The following is a 12,768-nucleotide window of genomic DNA, read 5'->3' on the forward strand; positions in this document are numbered from 1 at the left end:
CAGCATTGAGAGGAACAGGGCCTAAAGGTTTATAGCTGGCAGTAAGTCACATGGTACATAAAGACAATCCTAACTGCAGCCTTAATCATGCCTCTCCTGTAGGAACAATGCCCTCCCCATGTCTGAGTTTGTAGTTAGAATTTACAACAGATTCTGATCTCCCAGCATGTAGGGGTGTGAGTCACTCAGCTAACTCCTAGACCTGGCAAGTCGTACTGGATTCTTAAAGGGACATAAAACCCAATTAATTACAGGTTATAAAAATAAATTAAAACAGTTTGTAATGTGCTTTCATTATTTTGTCTGCTTTTCTTAAATATAGAGTAAAGTCAAAATTAAACAACTTAAAGGGACAGGAAAACCCAAAATATTATTTAACATTTGTATGTTGTATCCAAAATCATAAAGCAACTTTCCAATTTACTTATATTATCAAATGTGCTAAATTATCTTGTTATCCTTTGCTGAAGGAACAGCATTGCACTACTGGCAGCTAGCTGAATACATCTACTTAGCCAATCACAAGAGACAAATGTGTGCAGGCACCAATCAGCAGCTAGCTTCCACTAGTATAGGATATCTGCATATTCTTTTTTAACAAGGGATACCATGAGAATAAAGTGAATTTAAAAACAAAAAAAAACAAAAAAAAGTGGTGTCTTAAAATGACCTGCTCTATCTGAATCATACAAATTTAATTTGGACTTTCCCATCACTTTAAAATGGATTCAATAGAGTTTACAATTTTAAACAATTTTCCATTTTACTTTTATAATCGATTTTAGTATCCTTAGTTTATCCCTAGATGAGGTCAGGAGCGTGCACATGTCCTTAGACACCTGGCAGAAGTGTTTGCAATAATGTCTACAGAAATGTTATACATACTGTAGTTAGAAACGCTGCTGCCATAAAATGCTAGAGACACTGCTGAAACAGAGTTTGCAATTATGTATAACATTGTTATAAACATTGTTGCAAACACTGCTGCCAGATGGCTAAATACATGTGCACGCTCCTGAGTTCACCAAGGATTACTCTCTAACTAAGGAAACCAAGGGGACTAAGCAAAATTGCTGGCAAGTATTTTAAAATAATTTTCAAAAATAAGCAAAATTAGTTACAAAGCCATGCTGTCTGCAGCAGTCAGCTCCACCCCCCTTATCAGTGTTTCGCTTTAGAAACACAGGTATTGCATTTCAACGGAGTTCACAGCTTCTAGGCAGCTCCAGCAGTTAATCCCTTTGCACTTTTGCATTCTACCATATCTAGATATAGACACAGCCATAGAAGGAAAGGTGTGTGTGTGTGTGTGTGGGGGGGGGGGGGAGTTAGAGCTTTACAATTAAGAAACTTAAAAGAAAGGGTTAATGGCGAGGCACTGCAGTATAAATTTGCAGGTAAAGTAATTAAAGTATATATTATATTTTGTCTCTATCCCAACTTCTTTTATGTCCCGTTTATATTGCATGCTCTATCTGAATCACATCCAATGTTACTGTCCCTTTAATAATTTCACACTAAGATTGTGGTTTTGCAATAGTCTCCAGAAAGGCTATAGGGCATTCCGTAGAATTCAGAATCCTGAACTTTCAGCCGGTGACAAAGTGATCTCTCTCAGTGCCACAGGTCATAATCTGCCCCTACTTGGCCACAATAAAAAAAAAAGATATACGATAAGAGTTTCAAATGGGTGTGTCTTTGAACTGCAAAATTATGCAAATAGTTTTAAAACATTAAGGGCTAGATTGAAAGTGTAGTGAGAAAATATTTGCGCTTTTGTGCACTAACATCGTTAAATTAATAACCAAGTTTTTTTATGTGCTGATATTACAAGTTAAAAGTGATATTTATCACTAAAGCAATAGTTTAAAGCGCACTAATGTGGATGTCAGAAAGCAAAGGTGAACTAAATCCCTAACGTAATAGGGGGGGTGCTGAAACACTTATGTTGTGGTTTAAAGGGACAGTCAACCATAGAATTGTTATTGTTTTAAAAGATAGATAATCCCTTTAATACTCATTCCCCAGTTTTGCATAACCAACAGTGTTATATTAATGTACTTTTTACCTTTGTGATTACCTTGTATCTAGGAACCTTCTTCCAGCCCCCTGATCACATGACTGACTGTTTATCATCTATTGTCTTAAATTTAGCATTGTATTGTGCTAGATCTTAAAGGGACAGTAAGCCTTAAAAATAATGTTATATAATTCTGTACATAGTGCAGAATTATATAACATTATTTAAGTGCTATAGTTATAAAAGCCTTTTTTACCTTTTAAAATGTAAAAATTATGGCGCTTTTACAGACTCGCTCTCTGCTGAGCGGGTCTGTAATATTTAGTCAGCGCATCGGGCCAGCTGTGACAGGAGCGAGCTGCACTTAGTGCTATGGCGCGGTCGGGCCGGGCTGTTACTATACAGCTGGCCCGATGCGCTGACTAAATATTACAGACCCGCTCAGCAGAGAGCAGAGAGCAGAGAGCGGGTCTGTAAAAGCGCCATAATTTTTACATTTTAAAAGGTAAAAAACATAATTTATGTAAGAACTTACCTGATAAATTCATTTCTTTCATATTAGCAAGAGTCCATGAGCTAGTGACGTATGGGATATACATTCCTACCAGGAGGGGCAAAGTTTCCCAAACCTCAAAATGCCTAAAAATACACCCCTCACCACACCCACAAATCAGTTTAACGAATAGCCAAGAAGTGGGGTGATAAGAAAAAAGTGCGAAAGCATATAAAATAAGGAATTGGAATAATTGTGCTTTATACAAAAAAATCATAACTCTCACAAAAAAGGGCGGGCCTCATGGACTCTTGCTAATATGAAAGAAATGAATTTATCAGGTAAGTTCTTACATAAATTATGTTTTCTTTCATGTAATTAGCAAGAGTCCATGAGCTAGTGACGTATGGGATAATGACTACCCAAGATGTGGATCTTTCCACGCAAGAGTCACTAGAGGGAGGGATAAAATAAAGACAGCCAATTCCTGCTGAAAATAATCCACACCCAAAATAAAGTTTAATGAAAAACATAAACAGAAGATTCAAACTGAAACCGCTGCCTGAAGTACTTTTCTACCAAAAACTGCTTCAGAAGAATAAAATACATCAAAATGGTAGAATTTAGTAAAAGTATGCAAAGAGGACCAAGTTGCTGCTTTGCAAATCTGATCAATCGAAGCTTCATTCTTAAACGCCCAGGAAGTAGAAACTGACCTAGTAGAATGAGCTGTAATCCTTTGAGGCGGAGTTTTACCCGACTCGACATAGGCATGATGAATTAAAGATTTCAACCAAGATGCCAAAGAAACGGCAGAAGCTTTCTGGCCTTTTCTAGAACCGGAAAAGATAACAAATAGACTAGAAGTCTTTCGGAAAGACTTAGTAGCTTCAACATAATATTTCAAAGCTCTAACAACATCCAAAGAATGCAACGATTTCTCCTTAGAATTCTTAGGATTAGGACATAATGAGGGAACCACAATTTCTCTACTAATGTTGTTGGAATTCACAACCTTAGGTAAAAATTCAAAAGAAGTTCGCAACACCGCCTTATCCTGATGAAAAATCAGAAAAGGAGACTCACAAGAAAGAGCAGATAATTCAGAGACTCTTCTGGCAGAAGAGATCGCCAAAAGGAACAAAACTTTCCAAGAAAGTAATTTAATGTCCAATGAATGCATGGGTTCAAAAGGAGGAGCTTGAAGAAGAAGAATAATATTATGAGAATCATGATCTGTTACTTGTTGCGCTAAAGTTTCCAACCAAAAAGTTGAAGCTGCAGCAACATCAGCCAATGATATAGCAGGTCTAAGAAGATTACCTGAACACAGATAAGCTTTTCTTAGAAAGGATTCAATTTTCCTATCTAAAGGATCCTTAAAGGAAGTACCATCTGACGTAGGAATAGTAGTACGTTTAGCAAGGGTAGAAATAGCCCCATCAACTTTAGGGATTTTGTCCCAAAATTCTAATCTGTCAGACGGCACAGGATATAATTGCTTAAAACGTTTAGAAGGAGTAAATGAATTACCCAAATTATTCCATTCTCTGGAAATTACTTCAGAAATAGCACCAGGAACAGGAAAAACTTCTGGAATAACCACAGGAGATTTAAAGACCTTATCTAAACGTTTAGATTTAGTATCAAGAGGACCAGAATCCTCAATTTCTAAAGCAATTAGTACTTCTTTAAGTAAAGAACGAATAAATTCCATTTTAAATAAATATGAAGATTTATCAGCATCAACCTCTGAGACAGAATCCTCTGAACCAGAAGAGTCATTAGAATCAGAATGATGATGTTCATTTAAAAATTCATCTGTATAAAGAGAAGTTTTAAAAGATTTTTTATGTTTACTAGAAGGAGGAATAACAGACATAGCCTTCTTGATGGATTCAGAAACAAAATCTCTTATGTTATCAGGAACATTCTGAACATTAGATGTTGATGGAACTGCAACAGGTAATGGTACATTACTAAAGGAAATATTATCTGCATTAACAAGTTTGTCATGACAATTAATACAAACAACAGCTGGAGGAACAGCTACCAAAAGTTTACAGCAGATACACTTAGCTTTGGTAGATCCAGCACCAGACAGCGATTTTCCTGAAGTATCTTCTGACTCAGATGCAACGTGAGACATCTTGCAATATGTAAGAGAAAAAACAACATATAAAGCAAAATTGATCAAATTCCTTAAATGACAGTTTCAGGAATGGGAAAAAATGCCAAGGAACAAGCTTCTAGCAACCAGAAGCAAAGAAAAATGAGACTTAAATAATGTGGAGACAAAAGCGACGCCCATATTTTTTTAGCGCCAAATAAGACGCCCACATTATTTGGCGCCTAAATTCTTTTGGCGGCAAAAATGATGCCACGTCCGGAACGCCGACATTTTTGGCGCAAAAGAACGTCAAAAATGACGCAACTTCCGGCGACACGTATGACGCCGGAAACAGAAAAGATTTTTTGCGCCAAAAAAGTCTGCGCCAAGAATGACGCAATAAAATGAAGCATTCTCAGCCCCCGCGAGCCTAACAGCCCACAGGGAAAAAAGTCAAATTTTTAAGGTAAGAAAAATAATTGATTCAAGTGCATTATCCCAAATATGAAACTGACTATCTGAAAATAAGGAATGTTGAACATCCTGAGTCAAGGCAAATAAATGTTTGAATACATATATTTAGAACTTTATAAAAAAAGTGCCCAACCATAGCTTAGAGTGTCACAGAAAATAAGACTTACTTACCCCAGGACACTCATCTACATGTTTGTAGAAAGCCAAACCAGTACTGAAACGAAAATCAGCAGAGGTAATGGTATATATATATATATAAGAGTATATCGTCGATCTGAAAAGGGAGGTAAGAGATGAATCTCTACGACCGATAACAGAGAACCTATGAAATAGACCCCGTAGAAGGAGATCACTGCATTCAAAATAGGCAATACTCTCCTCACATCCCTCTGACATTCACTGCACGCTGAGAGGAAAACCGGGCTCCAACCTGCTGCGGAGCGCATATCAACGTAGAATCTAGCACAAACTTACTTCACCACCTCCATAGGAGACAACGTTTGTAAAACTGATTTGTGGGTGTGGTGAGGGGTGTATTTGTAGGCATTTTGAGGTTTGGGTAACTTTGCCCCTCCTGGTAGGAATGTATATCCCATACGTCACTAGCTCATGGACTCTTGCTAATTACATGAAAGAAAAGGCTTTTAGAACTATAGCACTTAAATAATGTTATATAATTCTGCACTATGTGCAGAATTATATAACATTATTTTTAAGGTTTACTGTCCCTTTAAATAACTTTCTGTGCCTGAACAAAGTATTATCTATATGGCCCACGAGTACTTTCTGTCTCTTTGTGTGGAAAAGAAATTTAAAAAGCATGTGATAAGAGGCAGCCCTCATATGAGCCTACCTATGTTTAGTTTAAACTAAAAATACCAAGAGAAAAAAGCAAATTTGATGATAAAAGTAAATTGGAAAGTCAATTAAAATTAAAAGTCCTATCTGAATAATGAAAGTTTAATTTATACTTGACTGTCCCTTTAAGGATCCCTAAACCTCTGTCTAAAGGGACCTCTCTGACGAAGTGTTAACTCTCACACGAAATGCGTAAGAGGATATCTATTGCACATTTGGGGGGCACTTTTTTACTGTGTATCCTGATTAACCTTTAATAAAACTTCAAGGATTATTTGTATGACTTCCTGTTCTAAATAACTTTCAAATTTACTTCTATCATCAATTTTTTTTCATTCTATTGGTATCCTTTGCTGAAGAAGCAGTGATGCACTACTAGGAGCTAGAAGAATACATACAAGTCATATTTGTGCAACAACCAATCAGCAGCTAGCTCACTGCAGTGTATTGTTGCTCCTGAGCCTTCCATGGTATGTTGAAACATCTATTATCTAATTTGTTTTATTCTACCGATATCCTTTTGTTGAAGAAATAGCAATGCACATGAGTGAGCCAATTACACGCGGCATCTATGTGCAGCCACCAATCAGTAGCTACTGAGCCTATCTGGATATACTTTTCAGAATTTGGAAACTATTTTAAAATTGGATGCTTTGTCTGAATCACAAAAGAAAATTGTTGGGTTTCATTGTCCCTTTAACCCTGTAATATGAGCACTAATAGCGCTGTCATACACCTGTAATATGAGCACTAATAGCGCTGTCATACACCTGTAATATGAGCACTAATAGCGCTGTCATACACCTGTAATATGAGCACTAATAGCGCTGTCATACACCTGTAATATGAGCACTAATAGCGCTGTCATACACCTGTAATATGAGCACTAATAGCGCTGTCATACACCTGTAATATGAGCACTAATAGCGCTGTCATACACCTGTAATATGAGCACTAATAGCGCTGTCATACACCTGTAATATGAGCACTAATAGCGCTGTCATACACCTGTAATATGAGCACTAATAGCGCTGTCATACACCTGTAATATGAGCACTAATAGCGCTGTCATACACCTGTAATATGAGCTCTAATAGCGCTGTCATACACCTGTAATATGAGCACTAATAGCGCTGTCATACACCTGTAATATGAGCACTACTAGCGCTGTCATACACCTGTAATATGAGCACTAATAGCGCTGTCATACACCTGTAATATGAGCACTAATAGCGCTGTCATACACCAGTAATATGAGCACCAATAGCGCTGTCATACACCAGTAATATGAGCACTAATAGCGCTGTCATACACCAGTAATATGAGCACTAATAGCGCTGTCATACACTAGTAATATGAGCACTAATAGCGCTGTCATACACGTGTAATAACAGATTTGTTCTCTATTCATAGCACAGGACCAAGTACAACATGATGCACCCTGTGCTCTCGTTTGTACTACATTTGTAATTAAGCCCTAAATGCTTTTAAAATAAGTATTTTGCATATAGAACATTTGCAGCACAATGCTTAAAGGGACAGTAAAGTCATGAGTCAGAGCATGCAATTTTAAACAAACTTTCCAATTGACTTCTATAATCAAATTAACTTTGTTCTCTTGGCATTCTTTGTTGAAGATTAAACCTAGCAAGGCTGATAGGAACTTAGGAGAGTGCACTTGTCATTGGCAGCAGTAATGTATAAACAATGTTGCAAACACTACTGCCAGATAGCTTAAGACACGTGCATGCATCTGAGCTCACCTAAGATTACACTTTAACAAAAGGATACCAAAAGAACTAAGCAAAACTGATAATAGAAATCAATTAGAACGTTGTTGAAACGTAATACTCTACCAAATCAATTTAAGTTTAATTTTGACTTTACTGTCCCTAATTGATGCATATTGTGACTACATAAAAAAAATTACTAATATAGGTTACTCTGTAATAAGCCACTGGACAGTGAGATACTATCGGTGTATTCCCTAGAAAAGAGCGAGCCTTACCCTCTTGAGTAGGGGGATGGTAACAATGGGAAAAGCATTGTTAGTATCAGAAACTCTGGTCACAACTACATGAGATTGAAGGGTGGTAATATCTATTTGTTGAGCATGTAGGATTGACAGAACACTTGCAAATCTGTAGCCACAGGAACGGACGTCACATGGAACAATATACAACATTGTTCCATGTTGTAAAATGACACACACAAAAAAAGGTTCAAATGACCCCTTCCCCTTACAGAAATAGACATCTCTAATTAAGAGGCTTGAATGTGATATCAGACTGACAAACGGAAAAAGGGGAGCCTGAAGGTGGTCAGACTGACAGTAAAAAGGAAGTGGGGGTGGAATCACAGGCTGACCAGGGGAAGGAAAGCTAGAGGGTCAGACTGACAAATGTGAGAAAACCTCAGAGCTTTCCACTGCTTCAAGCGCTATCAGCTGTAAAAGAGGAAAGCACGTTTTAGAAGCAGGCATAACCCAGCAACATGAGAGTACAGTTGAGCCACAAAAAGAAGTGCCCAGAATAAAGGAATGACAGAATAAAGACTATAAAAAACTCCAAAAAAAACACACTGGATGGGGAAAACCTCCGTTTGCAAACTACACTTGACAGTCACTCTTGTACTGCCTCCCTGTGGTACACACCGGTACTGCAGATACAGATGCTCAAAACTTCCAATGCATCACATGCGAACAACATTAAAACAAGTGATGGGGACTAAACAAGGGATACAGTTTCTGTAAATGGTACCTTATCCCCGTATCCTCTGTCCTTCGCCATCATTTCACGTAGAGTCTGAAGAACTTTGATGCAAAGCTTCTCCTCATTCTCTTCAAGAAGATGCTTTGTGTGTCGAATTAGTCTGAAATAAAATAGATGAAGTGAACTGATTGATCATTTCAAGAAACCTCTTGCTTCTGCCAACATCCCATTAAAACACATAATTTATGTAAGAATTTACCTGATAAATTCATTTCTTCCATATTGGCAAGAGTCCATGAGCAAGTGATGTATGGGATATACAATCCTACCAGGAGGGGCAAAGTTTCCCAAACCGCAAAATGCCTAGAAATACACCCCTAACCACACCCACAATTCAGTTAAACGAATAGCCAAGTAGTGGGGTGATAAAGAAAGGAGTAAAAAGCATCAAAGGAATTTGGAAATAATTGTGCTTTATACAAAAATATCATAACCACCATAAAAAGGGTGGGTCTCATGGACTCTTGCCAATATGAAAGATGAATTTATCAGGTAAGTTCTTACATAAATTATGTTTTCTCTCATGTAATTGGCAAAAGTCCATGAGCTAGTGACGTATGGGATAGCAACACCCAAGATGTGGAACTCCACGCAAGAGTCACTAGAGAGGGAGGGATAAAATAAAAACAGCCATTTTTCGCTGAAAGAAATTAATCCACAACCCAAATTATAAATTTATTCTCATAAATGAAAAGAAAAACTTAAATCATAAGCAGAAGAATCAAACAAACAGCTGCCTGAAGAACTTTTCTACCAAAAACTGATTCCGAAGAAGCAAATACATCAAAACGGTAGAATTTAGTAAATGTATGCAAAGAAGACCAAGTTGCTGCTCTGCAAATCTGATCAACTGAAGCTTCATTCTTAAAAGCCCACGAAGTGGAAGCTGATCTAGTAGAAAAAAAAAAAAAAATATTGATTGGTAATCTCGCTGCTTGAGATTTCCAAACCCCTTGTGCTGTCAGAGATCCCCAAACAGCTCCCCAACCTGAAAGACTTGCATCTGATGTGTTCACAGTCCAGGTTGGACGAACAAAAGAGGCCCCCAGAACTATACAATGGTGAGCTAACCACCAAGTTAAAGATAGTTGAACATTGGGATTTAAAGGGACACTGTACCCAAGTTTTTTCTTTTGTGATTCAGATAGAGCATGACATTTTAAGCAACTTTATAATTTACTCCTATTATCAAATTTTCTTCATTCTCTTGGTATCTTTATTTGAACTGCAAGAATGTAAGTTTTGATGCCGGCCCATTTTTGGTGAACAACCTGGGTTGTCCTTGCTGATTGGTGGATAAATTCATCTACCAATAAAAAAGTGCTATCCAGAGTACTGAAACAAACAAAAAACTTAGATGCCTTCTTTTTCAAATAAAGATAGCAAGAGAACAAAGCAAAATTGCTAATAGGAGTAAATTAGAAAGTTGCTTAAAATTGCATGCTCTATCTGAATCACAAAATAAAAAAATTTAGGTTCAGTGTCCCTTTAAGGATATTAATTGTGATGATATTGTATAATCCCTGCACCATTGGTTCAGCATACAAACTGGAAAGGTATCATACGAAAACGAGCAAAGAGGATTGTGTCCGATGCTGTAGTCATGAGACCTAAAACTTCCATGCACATAGCTACTGAAGGGAATGACTGAGACTGAAGGTTCTGACAGGCTGAAACCAATTTTAAACGTCTCGTCAGAGACAGAGTCATGGACACTGAATCTATCTGGAAACCTAAAAAGGTGACCCTTGTCTGAGGAATCAAAGAACTTTTTAGTAAATTGATACTCCAACCATGTTTTCGAAGAAACAACACTAGTTGATTCGTGTGAGATTCTGCAGAATGTAAAGACTGAGCTAGTACCAAGATATCGTCCAAATAAGGAAACACAGCAATGCCCTGTTCTCCAATTACAGAGAGTAGGGCACCAAGAACCTTCAAAAAGTTTCTTGGAGCTGTCGCTAGGCCAAACGGAAGAGTGACAAATTGGTAATGCTTGTCCAGAAAAGAGAATCTCAGAAACTGATAATGGTCTGGATGAATCGGAATATGAAGATAAGAATCCTGTAAGTCTATTGTGGACATATAATGCCCTTGCTGAACAAAAGGCAGAATAGTCCTTATAGTCACCATCTTGAAAGTTGGTACTCTTACATAACGATTCAAAATTTTTAGATCCAGAACATGTCTGAATAAATCTCCTTTCTTTGGGACAATGAATAGATTTGAATAAAAACCCAGACCCTGTTCCTGAAATGGAACTGGCATGATTACCCCTGAAAGCTCTAGGTCTGAAACACACTTCAGGAAAGCCTGAGCCTTTACTGGATTTGCTGGGATGTGCGAGAGAAAAAAAATCTTCTCACAGGAGGTCTTACTATGAATCCTATTCGATACCCCCGAGATAAAATAAATCCATTGATATCGGACAAAATTTGTCCAAACATCCTGGAAAAATCTTAATGAATGGAATGAGGGCCGCACCTTCATGCAGACTTGGGGGCTGGCTTTGGTTTCTTAAATGGCTTGGATTTATTCCAATTTGAAGAAGGTTTCCAATTGGAAACAGATTCCTTGGGGGAAGGATTAGGTTTCTGCTCCTTAATTTGTCGAAAGCGGTTAGAAGCTTAAGATTTACCCTTAGGTCTTTTATCCTGAGACAAAAAAACTCCCTTCCCCCCAGTGACAGTTGAAATAATTGAATCCAACTGAGAACCTTGGAAAGAAAGTGATAGCAATCTAGACTTAGAAGTCATGTCAGCATTCCAAGATTTAAGCCACAAAGCTCTTCTAGCTAAAATAGCTAAAGACATAGATTTAACATCAATTTTGATGATATAAAAAATGGCATCACAAATAAAATGGATTAGCATGTTGAAGCAAGCGAACAATGCTAGACAAATCAGAATTCAATTCTTGTTGTGCTAAATGTTCCAACCAAAAAGTTGATGCAGCTGCAACATCAGCCAAAGAAATTGCAGGCCTGAGAAGATGGCCAGAATATAAATAGGCTTTCCTTCGATAAGATTCAAGTTTCCTATCTAAAGGATATTTAAAAGAAGTACTATTTTCCATAGAAATAGTAGTACGTTTAGCAAGAGTAGAGATAGCCCCATCAACTTTGGGGATCTTTTCCCAAAACTCCAATGTAACTGTTGGCAAAGGATACAATTTTTTTAAACCTTGAAGAAGGAATAAAAGATGTACCAGACCTATTCCATTCCTTAGAAATCATATCAGAAATAGCACCAGGAACTGGAAAAACTTCTGGAGTAGTTTCCTCAATATCCAATGTAATCAACACTTCTTGAACGAATGTACTCTATTTAAATAAATAAGTAGATTTGTCAGTGTCGATATCTGAGGAAGGATCTTCTGAATCAGATAGATCCTTATCAGAGGAAGATAATTCAGTATGTTGTGGGTCATTCGAAAATTCATCAAGTTTATGAGAAGTTTTAAAAGACCTTTTACGTTTATTAGAAGGCAGGATGTCAGAAAGAGCCTTCTGAATAGAATCAGAAATAAAATCTTTTAAATTCACAGGTATATCTTGTACATTAGATGTTGAATGAACAGCAACAGGCAATGTACTATTACTGATGGACACATTATCTGCATGTAAAAGTTTATCATGACAACTATTTCAAACCACAGCTGGAGATATAATCTCCACAAGTTTACAACAAATGCACTTAGCTTTGGTAGAACTGTTATCAGGCAGCAGGGTTCCAACAGTGATTTCTGAAACAGGATATTGAGACATCTTGCAGAATGTAAGAGAAAAAACAACATATAAAGAAAAATTATCAATTTCCTTATATGACAGTTTTAGGAATGGGAAAAAAATGCAAACAGCATAGCCCTCTGACATGTAAAAAAGGCAAGAGGCATATAGGAATGGGGTTTTTAAATAATGAAATTATTTGGCGCCCAACGTAACTGAAATTTTTTTGCCGCTAACATTCGGAAATGACACACTCGCTTCATTAACGACGCAACCTTGTGTAAGAAACTCGGCGACAACTAAGACGCCGGAAAT

At 37.3% G+C, this 12,768-nt stretch overlaps 1 protein-coding gene across 1 annotated transcript in view; it reads right to left on the reverse strand.

Annotated features, from left to right (window-relative positions):
* ITPR1 (inositol 1,4,5-trisphosphate receptor type 1) overlaps nt 1–12,768 on the reverse strand; it is a 532,169-nt gene that overhangs the window by 94,260 nt on the left and 425,141 nt on the right. Inside the window, exon 36 of the mRNA XM_053689365.1 lies at nt 8,715–8,826. Coding sequence (XP_053545340.1) covers nt 8,715–8,826 — 112 coding nt within the window. The remainder of the gene's footprint in view (nt 1–8,714; nt 8,827–12,768) is intronic.

Source organism: Bombina bombina, chromosome 7 (assembly GCF_027579735.1).
Source record: "Bombina bombina isolate aBomBom1 chromosome 7, aBomBom1.pri, whole genome shotgun sequence".
Classification (NCBI taxonomy): domain Eukaryota; kingdom Metazoa; phylum Chordata; class Amphibia; order Anura; family Bombinatoridae; genus Bombina; species Bombina bombina.